Genomic DNA, 19123 nt, shown 5'->3' with positions numbered 1-19123 from the left:
ATTTACAGATACAATAAAAGCATAGTTAATAAAACAAAATAAAATAAAGCCAGCGGTCTATAAGAGCATTTTGTTCCATCCAAAGATGTTCCATCCAAAGTATCAGTTAGGTGTTATAGGCCTGCCGGAAGAGGGCTGTCTTGCAGGCCCTGCGGAACTGCCCTAGGTCCCGCAGGGCCCGCACCTCCTCCGGCAGCTGGTTCCACCAGTGAGGTGCCGCTGTTGAGAAGGCCCGATCCCTGGTGGATTTTAGGTGGGCCTCCTTTGGCCCAGGGACTACCAGCAGATTTTGTGAGCCGGAACGTAGTACTCTCTGGGAAACGTGTGGGGAGAGACGGTCCCTAAGGTAGACAGGTCCTAGGCCATACAGGGCTTTAAAGGTAATGACCAACACCTTGTACTGGACTCGGAATGTTACTGGCAGCCAGTGCAGATCCCGGAGCCCCGGCCGAATGTGCTCCCATCTTGGGAGCCCTAATAGCAGCCGGGCAGCAGCGTTCTGCACCAAATGCAGTTTCCGGGTCCGGCACAAGGGTAGCCCCATGTAGAGGGCATTACAGTAGTCCAACCTCGAGGTGACCGTAGCATGAATCACTGTTGCTAGGTCGTCGCGCTCCAGGAAGGGGGCCAACTGTCTCGCCCGCCTAAGATGAAAAAAAGCGGACTTGGCAGTGGCTGCTATCTGAGCCTCCATCGTCAGAGAAGGCTCCAATAGCACCCCCAGGCTCTTGACCCTGCCCGACGCTGTCAGCGGCGTGCCGTCAAAAACTGGCAGGGGGATTTCCCTTCCCGGGCCGCAGCGACCCAAGCAAAGGACCTCTGTCTTCGCTGGGTTCAGCTTCAGCCCGCTCAGCCTAAGCCACCTAGCCAGACAGACTTTCCACTTACATTGTTTTAAAGTAGTGATAAGTAAATGCAAGAACTGCTTCACATTCCAGTGAATACCACTCCTGTGTTCCATTGTGCACCATGACCTGGATAGCCCAGGCTAGCCTGACTTTGTGAGATCTTGAAAACTAAGCAGGGTTGACCTTGGCTAGTATTTGGATGAGTGGCCTCCAGCCTTTAATGATGAGAAACTGAGACCTGAATCTCGAAGAGAAAGAAGTTACATCAGAAATCTCAGATCTTCTTCGTGGTCTCTGTGCAGTCCCACACATGGGTTTTCCCGCTGGAACGAACCCGACCTCGGAGAATTCAAAGCTAGCCTTAAGCGTTATTTTTGGCGCGCATTCCCTCCCGCTCTGGGGAGCAGGCATCAGAGGAGCAAACTCTGGTGCAAACTGGCTATTAGCAACATGGGAAGAAAAACGTTTCCGCTTTGCAAGATATGAACAACGGGTGGTAGGTTTCCTGGTGTTCAGAATAACATGTTGCACAGCATGAACCACAGTAGTTTGCAAAGTGGGTGGTAATAATAATAATAATAAAATTTATTTTTATATCCCGCCCTCCCCTGCCAAAGGCAGGCTCAGGGCGGCTCACAGACATGGTACAACCATGATTTCAATAGAATACAATCAAAACAATAAAACAGATTAAAATACAATTAAATTACATTTATAAATTAAGTTAAAATCAGATAAAACAGCTGTTATGTGTTAGTAATTAAGGTGCTACAATTCACAGACATGTATGAGATGGCTAGAAGTCGATTTAGCCGGGTTCTATCTTAAAAGAAAGCTGAAAGAGGGTGGTTTTGCAAGCCTGCAAAACTGATTCAGGTCCCGCAGGGCTCGTACCTCCTCTGGGAGTTGATTCCACCATCAGGGGGCCATTGTTGAGAAGGCTTGCTCCCTTGTTGTTTTCAATCTAGCCTCTCTTGGTCCAGGAATTTTTAAAAGGTTTTGGGAACTGGATCTCAGTGCTCGCTGGGGAACATATGGGGAGAGGCAGTCCCTAAGGTAGGCAGGTCCTCGGCCATATAGGGCTTTAAAGGTAATAACCAGCACCTTATAACGAACTCGATACACAACCGGCAGCCAGTGCAGCTCCCGCAGCCTAGGCTGCACATGTTCCCACCGAGGTAGTCCCACTAACAGCCTGGCCGCCGCGTTCTGCACTAGCTGCAGTTTTCGAGTTTGGTATAAGGGCAGCCTCATGTAGAGGGCATTACAATAGTCTAGCCTCGAGGTGACCGTTGTGTGGATCACAGTTGCCAGGTCGCTGCGCTCCAAGAAGGGAGCCAACTGCCTCGCCCTCCTAAGGTGGAAGAAGGCGGATTTAGCAGTGGCAGCTATCTGGGCTTCCATTGACAAGGAAGACTCCAGTAGCACTCCCAAGCTTTTGACCCTGCGCACTGGTATCAGTGACGCACCGTCAAAGGCCGGTAGGGAGATCTCCCCTCCTGGCCCACCGCGACCTATGCAAAGGACCTCAGTCTTCGCTGGATTCAGCTTCAGTCCACTCAGCTTGAGCCAGCCAGCCACGGCTTGTAACGCCCAGTCCAGATTTATAGGGACATCGCCAGTCCGGCCGTCCATCAATAGATAGAGCTGGGTGTCATCAGCGTACTGGTGACAACCCAGCCCATACTCCTGGACAATCTGGGCAAGGGGGCTCATATAGATGTTAAACAACATCGGGGAGAGAACTGCCCCTTGAGGCACCCCACAATTAAGTAGGTGTCTCTGAGACAGTTCCCCCCAATTGCCACCCTTTGTCCCCGACCTTCAAGTAAGGAGGAGAGCCACTGTAAGGCTAGCCCCCGAATTCCTGCGTCGGCGAGACGGCAGGTCAGTAGCCGATGATCGACCATATTGAACGCAGCCGATAGGTCTAGCAGCAGCAATACCGCCATGCCGCCTCGATCCAGATGTCGCCGGAGGTCATCTATGAGGGCGACGAAGACTGTCTCCATCCCATGGCCCGGGCGGAAGCCGGACTGGCATGGGTCTAAGGTGGAAGCGTCATCCAGAAAGTCCTGTAACTGCACCGCCACAGCCCTCTCTATAATTTTGCCCAAAAAGGGCAAGTTTGAGACTGGCCGGTAATGTGCCAATTCGGCCAGGTCTGATGTAGCCTTTTTCAGGAGAGGGCGGACCACTGCCTCTTTCAGGGGTGTTGAAATGGAGCCCTCTGAAAGAGATCTATTTATGATGTCTCGTATAGGACATCTTAGCTCCTCCTGGCAAGCCTTAATTAGCCAGAAGAGGCATGGGTCCAGATCGCAAGTTGTGGGTCATGCAGTGCCAAGAATTCTGTCGACTTCCTCCAGGCTGAGCAGGTCGAAGCAGTCCAGGGTCAAATCAGAAGACACGCATTGGGCCTCGAGTTCACTTACTGTATCTAAATTGGCAGGGCAGTCGCGGCGGAGCGACTGAATCTTGTCTGCAAAAAATTTCACAAAAGCCTCGCAGCCTATCTCCAATTCCTTAACGTTTGGATTGCCCTGTGGCAATGTAGTGAAATTCCGAATTATCCTAAACTATTGAGCCGGGCGCGAATTTGCAGACGCAATCTTAGCCGCAAAGTATATTTTCTTTGCGGTCTTGATTGCCATCTCATAGGACTTCATAAACTTCCTATAAGATGTTCTAGTCGCTTCGTCGTGGGTACGCCACCATTGCCTATCTAGCCGTCTGAGATCTTGTTTCAGCGTGCGTAACCCCGGGGTATACCACGGGGCCAGCCTAGTTCGAGGTCGTAGAGGGCGTCGAGGTGCGATCTCTTCTATGGCCCTAAAGAGACGGCTATTCCAGGTCTCAACCAGGCCATTGAGAGAATTGCCAGAGGGCCAGGGATCCCGCAGCGCCATTTGGAACCGTTCCGGGTCCAGATAAACAGGTTGCTTACCTGTAACTGATAATTTTTGAGTGGTCATCTGTGCAGTCACATCAAGCCTTCCCCACTGCTTGCTCTTCTCAGTCAAACTTCCTCATTGTTGGTACTTGACAATAGCAGCTGGAAGAAACTGAGTAGGAGGGGCACTTTCTCTCCACTCCAGGCATGCTCAGTCAATGCCTTCTCGCCTGAGTGAGAGAGAAAGCATGCCAAAAGAAGCCTGAGTCCTAGGTATTGGAGTCTCTGAAATAGGGTTCATGCTCGAGCACAGTACCCCTGTGTTGGGGCTACACAGCTGACCACTCAAAGATCACAGCTAAGCAACATGTTTTTTGTCTTCGGCCTTCTGTGCAATCCCACTTCAAGACTGCACAAGCCCGCTTTGGAAAGAACTTTTTAGCTTCCAGTAACTGAAAATGTGCTCCTTCCCTTTGGTACATGAGGTAATGTTTTCCTGCTGAAACCATTATGCGCTACAAGGGAGGAGCACCATTTTCCATCAGTTCTCTTTTAGGCACTGTGCTGAAAGGATATTTTCTAGCTTCACTCTTGAACTAATCTTTTCCACTGTCTTCAATCACTCATTTTACTTTGATGGTTCACAAGGCATTTTTCAAAAAGTCCCCAGTACAAGCCCAAAATGACCCAAACAGATGAGCACATTCTCTGCCTAAACTGTCTGGGATATTTGCATAATACCAATGCCCGCCAGCATTGCCAACACTTTCCTCCCAAAACAAGGAATGATAATGCCTCTTGTCTCGAGGCTGAACTTTGGGAAAATGCTCTCTCAAGTTCTGACAACCAGCAGTGAAGTGCTCTGTCATGTGGGAACATTTTTCAAAGATGGAATTGACAACTTTGGTTCTACTATGGATCCTCATAGTCATAGACACCATTCTAGGACCCCACCCAGATCCATTGTTCTACATGAGAGTGTATCAGAACTATCTCCGAAGACAGTTAAAACAAAGTCCAAACATCTTCAGAAGGGAATCAGCTGTTCTCAGTCCAAACAACAAGAGAAGCCTTCATCAGTCCCTCTACCAATTCCTTGGACTCTGTCTCCACATCACATTCAGACCTCCCTCAGCCAGTTCCAACTCAGCCTCAGGGCCCTTTCAGTCAGATCCATGGGCATTGTATCTTATTCACCTACATATCACAGCTTCAAACTTTGGTTCCATCTTAGTTCTTCCCAGACCATCAACTGTCATACTCAGAGGGTGAAGAAGAGGTATCCTGCTTGGACATTGATTCCAAACAGTTGGAGTAAGCAACTCAGCATACCTGGACACTGGTAGGTGCTAAATCACATTTAGTGTGTATACATGTTATGTCCTTAAATTTATTTGGAAATTGATGTTTTTTTAATCTAACCAAAGGCCCAAGAATAAAAGCCTAAGAAGGAAATCACTAACCCAATCACTTATCCAAAAAATAAACACATGGGAAATACTGCATTTCCCCACACTATCATACTTCTAATAAGGTCTTTCCTTTTCTTGAGTTCTTTGAACATCAATTAAAAATTGAATGGACTAAACTGAATTCCAATAGTCAGATTCCTAATTTTGTTACGAAATTCTATGCCTCGCCACAGTTTGCTAATGCAGTGTTACAGGTACCATTGGTTGAAGCTCCCATGGCAGCTCTCCAGTCTTAAGGGCTACTTTCAGAGGATGGTTATGGCTCAGTCTGTGATGACGAGAATAATAATAATAATAAGATGATGATGATGATGATGACATTGGATTTATATCCCGCCCTACACCTAAAAGGTCAATCTGGCACTGAAGAGAAATCAGAAGCCACTGCAATGGTGATCACACTAACTCCATTGTATCTAGAGCGGCCATTGTGTGAGTGAGGAGGTTCATCCACCTTCTCCCAGATGCCAAGAGAATCCTGGAAGGCACCAACAGGCCTCTGGCAACTGAGTTCTCCACAGGTGCTTCCCTGGACATGTTTAAGTTCTGCTCCAGAGCAATGGCGTCGGCCACCATGGCTATAAGTGGCTTATGGTTCTGTGCCTGGCTAGCAGACCTCCATTCCAAGTACATCGTTGTCTCATACCCATTCCAAGGAGAGAAGTTATTTGGGGATGCATTGGAAAAGATCCTAGTAGAAACTAGGGATAAAAAGAAAGCAATACCAAAGAATATCTGTTGTTCTGATAGGAGGAATTTCAATGCCCAGGCCTTTCATTCTTCCAGCAGCACGAGATCCAGACAGAATTCTAGAAAATCCTCCTGGGGCCAGTCCAAACAGAACTTCCAGTGGAACTTCTCCAACCCCAAGTTCCAGCAACAACAGTCAGATCCAACAAACAGGACAGAGACAGGAAGCCCCATAAAGCATTACTCAGACACCCTTCCCATGAAGGCCCTTCTGCTACGTTTTCAGTCAGCATGGGTGAACTCACAAGCGGACTCCTGGACCTTGGAAGTCGTCTCTCACGGTTATGCAGTAGAAGTCAAAAGGGTTCCACCAGATCATTTTTAAACATCTTTTATGCAGAAAAGCCAAACCAAGAGAGACATCACTTTCAAAGCCATAACTCACCTTCTTGAGATTTGTGGAATGGAGCCTGTCCCTTAGGCCCAGAGAGGTCAGGGTGTGTATTCCATTTTCTTTATGGTCCCCAAAAAGAATGGGGGCTGCAGGCAATCTTGGACTTAAAATTCCTGAACAAAGCAATCAAGCTTCATTGTTTTTGGATGAAATCACTCAAGACCATTACAGAAGCCCTTCAACCTCAGGAGTTCCTGGCTTCTCTGGACCTGATGGAGTCTTATTTGCTGATTTGCACATTCTGATACTCCCACCTTACTGAAGGCTCCTAAGATTCTGCTTGGACATGGCTCACTTCCAATTCAGAGCACTACTCCTCTGAGAGTCTTTACCAAGGTCCTGGTGAATCTAGTAGCTCATCTTAGGCAACAAGGGATCCATGTACATCTGCTCTTGGACAACCTTCTGATAAGCTCCTCATCAAGGGAGAAAGCCCTCAGACATTTAGCACATCATTCAATGTCTGAGTCAGCATGGTTTTCTTATCAACCAAGCCAAGAGCCACTTACAGCCTATTCAAAGGCTGGAGCATTTGGATAGATTATAGACACCAGGCAGAATGCCCGATGATATTCTTACCCGATGACAAAGTCCAGAAGACCAAACAGATTACCCCATCAGTCATTCCAAATGAATCTTCCTCTCTCCTGACACTGGCAGAACTCAAGGGGATCCTGATTTCAGACCTGGATGCAGTCTGATGGGGTTGTTTTCACACAAGACCTCTCCAGTTCTTTCTTCGACCACACTAGTTCCAGATCATGAAGAAATATGACATCTCTTTCAACATCCCACTGGCAGTCTGAGAGAGTCTGAAATGGTGGACCAAGGATTCTAGTTGTCATGAGCCCTGATGAGGAGGAGCTGGAAGGGTTAACAGACCTGGAAGAGTTGCCAGCCAGTTCCTTAGCTGAACAAACAGCAGCTGGCCCATCAATCACTCTCCAGGCATCAGTGTCAGCTATTGATGATCAATCTCCTCCAAGCTCTCCTCCTCCCATCTCAAGAGTTCGAAGCAGGCTCCGGAAAGAACTTTCAGAGCGAAGACATGAGGCACGTCGATGCTTCAGATCTCTCAGTCCTGAGTTCTAGCAGAGTCACTGCCACCTGGGGAGCAGGCTGATTGAGACTCCCATATAGCTCCCACCCAGGACCTGGTAACCTTGTGGAAGCAACAAGTCTAATCTGTGGCTTGCAACCACTCTCCTTCCTGATCCTGACCTGCTTGATTTCATTGGCACACTGACCTTTTGGCTTTTGGACATTGACTTCTGATTCCGATTTGTGATTCTGCATTGGTGACTTGGCTCCTGCTTGACTTCCTGGACTTTGACCTTGGACTGGCTTTGAACTCCTGCCTGCCTGTACCCTGAGAACGTGACACTAGTCTCCACCAGGGGAAAGTCCGAGAGAGTCTGAAATGGTGGACCAAGGATTCTAGTCTCCACCAGGGGAAACTGTTCTTCATCAACAAGAAGTTACAAATGTTCTCAGATGCAAGTCTTTTCAACTGGGGATGCTCATCAAGGAACTGACTCAGTCAACTCAGAGGTCCCAGAGCGATGCACAACTCTCTATCAACACACTGGAGTTGGAAGCCGTTCAGCTCGCTCTGCTGCATTTCTGGGACCACTTTGCCAATCAGCATGTGCAGCCGAAACCTATCTCAACAATCAAGGGGGTTCCAGATCTTGCACCTTGCACAAGGAGGTAGAGAGGCTGTTCAGCTGGGCTGTTCATCTAGCCTCTATAAGAGTGGAGCACATAAAGGGGACCTCCAATGTCAGAACAGACTGGCTCAGCTGAGAGAACATACAACCAGAGGAATGGTCCTTGAACAGGTCACTATTTCAACAGATGGTACAACACTTCAGCCCTCCTGTAGTGGATCAGCCATGTCACCCCTTAATCTTCAGTTATCACAGTTTTTCACCAGATACTTTCATCATTGGTTGGAGGGAACAGATGCCCTGACGTCCAGGTGGCCACAAGGACTGATGTATGCATTTCCTCCCACTCAGATTCTGCCAAGATTCCTCAGAAATATCAAACAACAGAAAGCAGAGGTACTACTGGTAGCACTGTGATGGCCTTAACATCCTTGGTTTTCCTCCATCCAACAAATGATGGTGTCAGACCCTCTCTATATACCAGTACATCCAGACATGCTTCTCCAGGGCCCCATATGGCACCCTCATCCAAAATGGTTGCAGCTCACAATGTGGAAGTTGAATGGGACAGAAACCATTTTTGCATCCAGAAAAGTCTCTACTACTAGAATTTACAAACGCATCCTGGAAAACGTTTCACAGATGGTGCAGGAGGAAAGGTGTGGATCCATTGCAGCCCTTCATTCAGGAAATCTACGTTCTTACAGGATGGTTTGAAATCTGACTTGAAGCCATGCATGCTGAGAAGACATAGCAGTGCTAGCATCTGTCCAACAGTAGACAGAGTGAGCCCCATATCTCACCCTCAAATCCGTAAATTCCTACGAGGGGTGACACTACGCTGCCCCGCACAGATTCACAGATTTTTGACTTGGCATCTTCACACAGTGAAGACAGCATTGACTAAGCCTCTGTTCAAGCCTCTCAGAACAGTTTCAGTAAAATAACTCCACATGAAGACCATCTTTTTAGTCGCAGTGACATCAGCCAGGAGAGTCTCTGTAATTGGAGCCTTAGCGGTTAAACAGGACCGTTGTATCTTTCACAAGGACAAGGTGGTCCTTCACACGGATCCCAACGAAAAGTACTATCCATATTTCATAGGTTTCAGGACATTTTCCTTCCTTCTGTCCAGATCCTAAGCATCCCAAGGAATGTTCCTGAATGTGTTGTGAGTACTCAAAATCTAACTGAATCAAACAGAGCTCATCCAAAAGACTGATGCTATGTTTATTAACATCACTGCCCCTAACCTAGGGATGCAAATGTCAAAATTGGCCCTTGGTTATGCCATTAGACAATGTATTGCAGAGGCATACAAGGCACTCAGCATTGTGGTTTCTCCAGGGATAACTGCACATTCTGTTAGAAGCGTGGCTACCAACACAGCCTTAGACAAAAATGAATTAGTGGAGGAGGTGTGCAGAGCAGCTACTTGGTTCTCAGTTTCTTCCTTTGTGCATCACTACAAGTTAAACTGTGTGCTTCAGCAGACACAGCATTTGGCAGCATTTGGCAGAATGCAGTTCCTGAATATGGCAGTTCCCACCCTTGCTTAACTTACTACTCTGGGAGCATCCAAGATGTCCTCCACATCTGAGAGTGAATGAACCTTGGCACTTACCATGAGGGATCCTTCTCCTCAAAGGAAAGGAGGACATCTTGCCCTCCCCTTTGTCTCCCTATCTCTCTCTAACTCTATGCTTAATTGCTACCTTTTGACTTCTCTGATTTTTTATACTGGTTGCTAGAAGGTTGTATATTGCGCATCCTATTATCTTGTTAACTTTACCTGTTCAATTACGTGAGTTCTTTAAGGTTTATGGGAACTGTTTCTTGGAATTACCCAGATTGAGAAAGGTTCCCACACCATACAAGAAGAAAAAGAGTTTGAAGTTCTTGCCTCCTTGATAGAATGGTGGGAAACACCCAAGATGGTCCTCCTTTCCTCTGAGGAGAGGACCCCCCATAGTAAGTGCCAAGGGTTGTTCTATGCATGGTTACCCTTGAGGCTGATCCAGAAACTCAGCTGGTTCAAAATGCAACTGTGATGTCCTTATTGGGACTTCAGGATGAGCCTTTGTTCTGCCAGCTGTATTGGCTTCCAGTTGAGTACTTGATGAAGTTCAGAGTTCTGATATTGACCTTTAAAGTCCTGTGCAGTCTGGAACCATCTTGTCTGCAGGACTGTTTTTCCTGCTATGTCAGCTGAAAAGCATTGCATTCTTCAGATCAGTATAGGAGATCTGTCCAAAGATACATCCAGGCCAAAGGATGTCAGCTTCAACCAGAGCCAGAGCCTTTTTAGCTTGGGACAGCCTGGTGGAACAGGCTTCCAATTGAGATCAGTGTCCTGCAGAGCCTGTAAAGCAGAGCTGTTCCACCAGGCTTTTGGTTGAGGTGGCAGACACCAGATTAGAGTGGTACCCCCTGCCATATCCACCCATGCTATTCGCCTCTGCTATATGCACAGACACTTTCTATGTACTGATTGGTGGGAATGCTTTGCCACTTGTTAAGCATCAGTAGATTCAGTGCACATACAAGGGCTACATTTCTCTGAGATCATTAATACCATCTTGTCATTTATGTGAATTTTATTGTTTTATCATATTATGTTTTAATTTTTAAAATTGTTCTACTTGAACATTGTGAGTCACCCTGAGCCTGCTTGTGGGGTACAGTGGGATAAAAATCAAATAAAGTAACAATAGCCTAGTGGTGAGACTTCTTTCTTTTTATATCCTGTATAGTGTTTTCAAATTCATAAAAGCACCATAGACTTGATAGATTGGTTCTTGGCATTGTGATCGGGGTGGTGGTGGTGGTAAAGCTCCTAGAGATCCCTGGCCCAAAAGATATTTGGCTGTCCTCAAGCCTGCTGGAACTCTCTGCCTAGTGACACCCATGCCCTGAGAGACATAGTGCAGTTCCGCAGGGCCTGTAAGACAGAGGTGTTGAGTCAAAAGCAGTTATTTTCTCCAGGGGGTTCTCAGAGAAGGTAGAAGGTAGAGAAAGAACTACTTTTCTCCCTTTCTCACAATACAAGAACTTGTGGACACTCAATGAAATTGCTGAGCAGTCGGGTTAGAATGGATAAAAGGAAGTACTTCACCCAAAGAGCGATTAACACATGGAATTCACTGCCACAGGAGGTGGTGGTGGCTACAGGCATAACCAGATTCAAGAGGAGATTGGATAAACATATGGAGCAGAGGTCCATCAGTGGCTATTAAACACAGCGAATTTTAGAAACTCTCTATCTGGGGCAAGTGATGCTTTGTATTCTTGGTGCTTGGGAGGGGCAACAGTGTGAGGACTTCTAGTGTCCTGGCCCCACTGATGGACCTCCTGATGACACCTGGATTTTTGGTCACTGTGTGACACAGAATGTTGGACTGGATGGGCCATTGGCCTGATCCAACATGGCTTCTCTTATGTTCTTATGAGAGAGATCTGTTGTCTGGAGCTCAGTTGGGTTACCAGGAGATCTTCAGGCTTCACATGGAGGTTGGCTACCCTAGGCATGGCTACTTGCTACTGTTCAATAGCAGCTAACCAGCCATTTCCTCCTGGAGAACCATTCTTGCCAATCTCCAGGTGAGGCTGGAGATCACCCAGAATTGCAACTGCTCTCCAGATGGCAGCGATCAGCTCCCCTGGAGAAAATTACTGCTTTGCAGGATGGACTCTGTGTCATTATACCTTCCTGAGGCTGCTCCCCTCCTGCTTTGATTCACACTCTGATTGCAGACCAGTCACAGATTTTTAGCCTGCCTTACCTCACAGGGTTGTCATGCAAATCAAAAGAGGGAGAGGAGAATGATGTAAGCTGCTTTGGTCCTCACTGTGAAGAAAGACTGTACTTTTCCTAGGTAGAGGCTTCAGGAAGGGAGGAAGAGATGGAAAGCTGAAGTCAGATCAGTTCCCCTACAGAAAATGGCAGCCTTGGGTGAGTGGAAAGACAGCAAGGGTAGCACTCCCCTAGAGCCTGTTGTATTTTTCCTCACAACTGGCCTTATTCCTGGCTTTTACAAACCCTTCTGATTATCAGTCGCATGGGTCAGGCATAAGTTCTTCCTTCATCATCTGGAACAAAAGCTCATAATAAATTAGTTTATTGTTTCTGTTAAGAGACATTCTGCTGAGAATAAGATGAAAGTGGCTCTGAGAAAGTGTGCTGATACTTTTCAAGAAAATCCTTTAAAAATTAGTGAAGTGTGTCAATCTGGAGAGAAGAAGTTATGGCCTTTCCTTAGACTTGAATATGTTATTCTTTGAGAGGGGAGTGATTCAATATTTTAGTGATAAACAGTGCAATCCTAAGAATGCTTTCCTGGGAGCAAGCCTCATTGAGTAGACCATAACAGGATGCTGAGTAGCCCTGTTTAGGATTGTTTTCTCAGTTTCTTATAACTTTATATGCTTGGATTATTTAGACTGCTGCATGTTGTCACTTAGGGCTAAAAGTAGTCATGGTATTGTAAGCTGCTTTGAGTTCTACAAAGCAGAAAGGTGGCTAATAAATGTTTAAAATAAATATGTGCCTAAATGATGGTGGGACACAGCCATGACCAGATTTTTGGATGGTTTTTAAAGTATAAATAATAGCTCCAGGGAACACTTGGAGGTTACTCATTTCAGAGCATAACAGCTGGAAGAATCATTATTGCCTACACAAGTGACACTTTCTTTGCTTGTTTTGTTATTAAGGAAACAATACTTTGTAACTATGAAGGTATTCTGTGTTGTAATTATATGTGTCACATGAATTTTGTAGGAGCATTTATCCCTGGAGTACCAGTCCAGCCAGTGATTTTACGTTATCCAAATAAGCTGGTAAGTTGAATAAGCCATGAGTGTAAAACATGGGGTGATATGCATAGATAATAAGTAGCTGATTGAGGCTGTTCTCAAATGTATGTTCTGCTAAGTATAAGATTATTTATTTGGAAGATGACTGCCAACTCTTTATCTCTCATGGTTTCATATTTAATGTTATAGTCAAAAGGGTAACATGCTTCAGTGTTGCTCCAGAACAGTCTGAAACGTGAACGTTTTGCGCACCTTGTTAAGGAGCTACTGAACCTATCCCAGTGCTAGCCAGAAAGCCCATGTTTTACATGTAACGATCATAACTTAGATAATGAATTTTCCTTATTCTAGAGCAGCACTCTAATGGTGGGAAAGGATGTTGGGCTACGGGATTCTATTTAACCCCCTTTGAATCTGCCTTCATGGCAAGTATCTCTAGTAATATTGTGGTAAGTATATTGTTAGCAGAATGGAATCTTTCTTTACTAATGTCTCATTAAGGACGCAATCTTGCATTTTTATCTGAGAGTTCACATGAAGGGGTATTCTGTTAGTCGTATAATTGAAATGCTGCTCCTGTATTTCTAGAGGAACTGAATTCCTTTATCAGCTATGGTTGTAAGTGGGAAGAATTCCTAGTTATATATACAAACTTTTTCAACTCTTTATAATAGTTAAGTAAGTCCAAGAATAGACAACTGCTTCAAGGTGAGAAGTTCTTTGTTGCATTTTTCAAAATGATGCTGGTTTTATTTAACCAGTTAACATGCAGTGTAATATAATGAAAAAACTTGTCACCAACTTTGGAATATATATCTTTTGTATGTGCAGGATACAATTACGTGGACATGGCAAGGCCCAGGAGCGTAAGTCACCTACACATTTCTGTGTTCCATTATCATAATTATTTTGTTTCATTGCTCAGTACTATACTTCAAATTCATGTAACAATCTCAAAACTAGATCTCACAGCCTTGGATTAAAAGTAGGTTGTAATGTTCCTAAAGATAAACTTATGAAATAATTCCTATTGTACAGTTCTTAGATTAGAAAAATAATCACCTGAGGCCGAATGAATTCTTGCTTGTGGTCTTCTTCTGTGACATACTTTTAAAAAACTTGCAGTGCTTTTCAGTCTCTTCTTTTTAATGAATGTAATTGCATATATAAGCACATTGAGGCTAATTGGGAGATCAAAACAGACTAGGAAAGGGCCACACCCCCTCCTGCTGTGGTGCCCATTTCACCTCATGGAGGACCAAAGAGCCAGCTGAAGAGGAAGGATACCCTGTTGTGCTTCTCCCTGCTGACTGCGCCCAACGTAAGCCAGCCAGCAGGGCAAAAGTAGGCATAGCCATGCTTCTCCTTTTTGACATAAGGTGAAACAAGGCAATGGGGCCAATAAGTAGGAATATGAGTACTGCTGAAATAGGGCAAAGCTGTGCCAAGGCTTCTCTTCATTGGCTTGAGCATGGTGTGGCAGGCAAGGAGGAATATGAGTGCCACTGGAATGCAGTAAAACGCGGTGCTGATGTGCCCAGGCTTCTCTCATCTGGCCTGGGCAAGGAGGAATATAGACACAGTAGTTCCTGGTATCATCCTGTGGTGCGGCACTTATACTTTTCACCAGCACCACTGTGGGGGTGAGTGGAGCTTAGGGCAACGGTTCACTGGGGTTTGCCCAGTAAAGTAAATGACCAATATATATGCCTCTGAAGCAAATCCCAGTGCTGATGCATGCTCTGTATTCTGGCTGATCTGTTCACTGCTGTTGTGTACTCTTTCTGTCGAGGAATGAGCTGCCATGCAGCCACTTGCCAGGATGGGCCACTGTCATCTCAGGAACTTGGTTTTGGGATGTTTTCATTCCAAGGAAAAGATATGAATGGAACTGGTCTAAGGCAACCAGCTTGCAGGTTGCTTTCTTGTCCAGTAGCAAAAAGAGGAAATGGCAGTGATGGATCTGCCTGCCAAGAGCTATGGGGGAAGTCATTGTTTGGTTTGTTTATTATGATATAGTCACATGACCTGTTAGGAAGAAGTACAAATAATTTGGCAGTGCTGTGAGTCTCTGTCCAATGTATGTGTTTCTTTTATTTTTAAAGGTTGAAGATTCTGTGGCTTACTTTATGTCAGTTTCACAATTTTGTGGAAATTGAGGTTAGTATAAAATGACTGAGATACTTGTATTTGTAGAATCTCTTGAGATTCTGTGTCTCCAAGAATGGTATACATTAATCAACATTGCATTGTTTTCTATTTTCCAATCACATCTTCACTATATTATATAAGAAACCTTGTGCTGTTGAAACCAGCTTAACAGTATCAGTTATGAATTTTCTTGCAAATTTTTATCAGCCTTTCATGAAGTGGAATGTTCTCTTGGCACTTTTAAACTAGAGTTGACATGCTTGTTTAAAGATGAGTCATTCCTGATATACACAATTCATTCCAGAGAAAGCTCAGATGTGTATTTTATATTTATCCTAAAATTACTTAGGGTGATATTGCATGTTTATTTGAGCAGGACAGCTCTAACTACTTGGTGCCACAGTTGTATCAGAAAGCAGAGAGTACAATAGTTGGGGTGTGCTCACAGTAGGTGGGACAAAAAATAAAAATTAAAAAATTAACTGTAGGTGGGACAGATTAACATGGATAGTCATGTTTGTCTGTCTGTAGCAGTAGAAAAAAACAAGTGTCCACTAGCACTAACAAAAATTGTGGCAGAGATGAGCTTTTGTGAGTCACTCCTCACTTCTTCAGATGCAACAAGAATGTGAGTCCATCTGTCAGTAGAATTGGAGAGCAGAGTGATTTCAGATGCTGAATGACAGTAGCAGGTGTGATTGGATTAGGTGTGATATGCAGAGGGGCAAGTAGGGATGGAGAAATCAGCATTGATAATGAGACAGGAAACCTTGGTCTCAGTTCAGTCCAGGAGGATGCATTGTCTTGAGCTTCATTAAGAGTTGCAATTCAGTAGGCTCTCTTTCTAATCTCGCTTTGAAATTCCAATAAAAAATATTATTCTGTTTGTAGTTCCTGCCTGTGTATGTACCTTCAGAAGAGGAAAGGAACAATCCTTCTTTGTATGCAAATAATGTGAGACGAGTCATGGCAAAGTAAGTGAATTGAGATTTAACAAATAGTCACATTGATTTTATTTGCTTGTGATGTTGTGTAAAGATGAAACACTGTAGAAAAAGGATTCCTCATACTTATGATAAACTACTTTGCAAAGGAAAAACTTGCCTTTGTTGGGTTGTGCTGAGAATTTGAGCTAGGGTTGGAAGGAAGGCGATTCCTGAAGGCATCTATCCCTTTCCCCAGCCCCATTGACCACAGGCTGCCACATTTAGTCCTGAAGCAAAGTTATTCCACCTGTATTTTGCCTGCTACAGCAGCAACAATTGGGATAGAAAAGACGTGGTGATGGAAATATCTTCTTCTTCCGATCCATCCATTCACAGGTTATTTCCAGAAGCTGACCTAGAGTGATGTGAATTTCTCCAAACTTGACTCAGTTTCCATCATTTCAAGCTGAATAAAGCCTGAAGAATGAGGATATTATTTCTAACTTAGCCAGTTGCCAGTATCTGGAACTTGACAGGCACAATGCGTTGCAGTCGATAATAAATGAAAATGCAGTGGAAAGCAGGACTCATACTGGGCAGTATTAGCAGTACAATTAGATGTACTGTAATGGTGCTGATAATGATTAATCATCTCTAATACTTCAGCAGTGGAAAGGTCTCTACCATCCTTTTCCAAATTAATCTTCATGAGGAGAATGACAGTGTACTGTTCAGAGATACAGTGATAGAACTGATGAATTAAACAAGAATTGAACTCAAACTTAGTGCAAGTCTGAGACAGCATCTATCATACTACATTAGCTGTTGTCATTATTGTTTGGGTTTTTATCTTATCAGCATTAACCTACTGTGGAGGAAGCCTCTAACAAACCTTTAGAAGCATGCATCCACCCCACCTTGCTACCCAGCTGAGAGGTGAATGCACAGAAGGGAGACATGGTGATTAAAGGTTGTGACCCAATCTGCCCTCCTTGTGTAGGTGTTGTGGCTAGAGTGCTGGATTAGAACAGAGGAGACCAGATTCAGATCCCCAGTTGTCATAAAACATGCTGAGTCATCTTGTGCTGGCCTAACACACCTCTTAATATGGTTGTGGGGATCAAGGGAGAACATGTACCCTGTCCTGAGCTCCTTGGAGAAAGGGCAGGATTAAAATGCACCAAATGAGTAGCGTCCCATTTTCAAGTTGTGGGGGTTTGTGTACTCTGTTGGAAACTTGTTTTCCCTTGAAATGCTGTATCTCAGCATGTTTTTTCAATAATACTTATGCTTTAGATTTTGATCAAAAGCAATTCTCACTTTATGTGAACATTTAATAAAATACACTGTAAGTAAAACAAATGCCCACTTCCTTTATTAAAGGGCCTTGGGAGTTTCAGTAACAGACTATACTTTTGAAGATTGTCAGCTAGCATTGGCTGAAGGGCAACTCCGTCTCCCTTCGAACAGCTGCCTCTTAGAATTTGCAAAACTTGTGCGAAGCCTTGGGTGAGTAGGTCAATTGAACGTAAACGTTTACAATTGCATTGTTTAAGAAAGCTTTGTAAATTTCTAACACATTTGAAATTTATTAAATTAGGTTATAAGGGAATGCATCTTTAACAGTACTTCCTTCCAATTTGGGATTATTGCAGTCATGTATACTAAAGTGGCTTCAAAATTTAAGCTCCTCAAACATTGAGTTAGCAACTAGTTATAAAGGGAAATCATTAAGAACTTATTTACTGAAGGAATTCCCTTGCTTGTGAATGGCTTATTTTTGGTGTAAGAGACTTCTATAGACTCATGTAATTGCTCCACTTTAGTTATTTATGTAACAATGATGGTATAATGATAGATGGTATAATTTTCTGTTGAGTTAGTCATTGTTAAGAATTCAGTAGGTATGCATTAAGAAAAACTAAAATGGAAGCAGAAATTCTTTAATAGTACTTATTTGTGTACTGTACCCATAATGAACTGAAGACATTATGCAAAATAGAATGTTGGTTCTTATTTCAGTTGAACACTTGGCCATGGATTTTATGATTAGATAAAGCCATTGGCTTCATTCAGACAACATACTCTCTGCTTTTCATGATAAATTTGAAAGCAGCTTGTTTGCCATGTTTGTGTGTTCCTTCCCACCTGCCATTGTGGATAGAGCATGATTGACAGGTTCCTGGTTTTAAAAGTCTTCTCTCAAACTCAGGTTTGCTATGATGGTTGAATGCTGGAGTCTTGGCTAATTGAAGCTTGTTTTCCACCCACAAACCAGGATTCTAAAGTGGGATTTAACTCTTGTTATGGATATGGCTAGCTCATCACTGTGGTTCTTGTGCAGTCCCACACAAGTGCTATGCACATGCAAGCCTGCTGCCAAGAGGTTTTTTGAAGCTTAGGTCACTTAGCTTCTCCCCACACGTTCCCCAGAGAGCACTAAGATCTAGTTCTCAAAGCCTTCTAAGGATCCCTGGACCAAAAGAGGCCAAACTAAGAGTAACAAGAGAGCAGGCCTTTTCTGTAATGGCCCCCCACTGGTGGAACCAATTGCCGGAGGAAGTGCGAGCCCTGCGGGACTTTAATCAATTCCGCAGGGCTTGCAAAACCACTCTTTCTGCAAGCATATGAGGAACCCTGAAAGCGATATCTCGCCATCGAAATACGTCAACTGAATAGCACCTTAACTTAATTTTAGCTCTAATTTAATGTAACTGTTTTAACTATGTATTAATTGTATTTTAAAATTGTTTTATAAATCATGGTATACCATGTCGTGTTAGCCGCCCTGAGCCTGCTCCGGCGGGAAGGGCGGGATATAAATAAAAGTTTATTATTATTATTATTACTTAGAGGTACTCTGTCTCCTCCCACACACTATTTCCCACCTATTCCAGCATGATACGGCGAAGACGGAACACCTTTCCCTTAATTTCCTCAGCACTAAAGACATCTGGCTGTCCTCAGCTAGCGCTAGGGCCTTCTTGGTCCTAGCCCCAACCTGGTGGAACTCTTCCAAATTCCATTAGGGCCCAGCGGGACCTTGTGCAGTTCCATGGGGCATGCAAGGCAGAGATGTTTTGCCAAGCTTTTGATTGAGGACAGCAACGGTTTCCTTCATGTCTGGCACCCTCCTCTGTTCTTCATGCTTGCTTCCCCCTGCCCATGAAGTGGCTGGCAGTCTGTAAATTTGGATAATTAATG

At 44.4% G+C, this 19123-nt stretch overlaps 1 protein-coding gene across 1 annotated transcript in view; it reads left to right on the top strand.

Annotated features, from left to right (window-relative positions):
• Positions 1-19123, top strand: part of LPCAT1 (lysophosphatidylcholine acyltransferase 1) — a 154825-nt gene that overhangs the window by 84593 nt on the left and 51109 nt on the right. Inside the window, exons 6-10 of the mRNA XM_060254342.1 lie at positions 12808-12866; positions 13674-13708; positions 14948-15002; positions 15885-15967; positions 17303-17428. Of these exons, the coding sequence (XP_060110325.1) occupies positions 12808-12866; positions 13674-13708; positions 14948-15002; positions 15885-15967; positions 17303-17428 (358 nt within the window). The remainder of the gene's footprint in view (positions 1-12807; positions 12867-13673; positions 13709-14947; positions 15003-15884; positions 15968-17302; positions 17429-19123) is intronic.

Source organism: Heteronotia binoei, chromosome 14, assembly GCF_032191835.1.
Source record: "Heteronotia binoei isolate CCM8104 ecotype False Entrance Well chromosome 14, APGP_CSIRO_Hbin_v1, whole genome shotgun sequence".
NCBI lineage: Eukaryota > Metazoa > Chordata > Lepidosauria > Squamata > Gekkonidae > Heteronotia > Heteronotia binoei.
The sequence above is the reverse complement of the archived record's forward strand: the minus strand, read 5'-3'. Positions and strand labels throughout refer to the sequence as shown.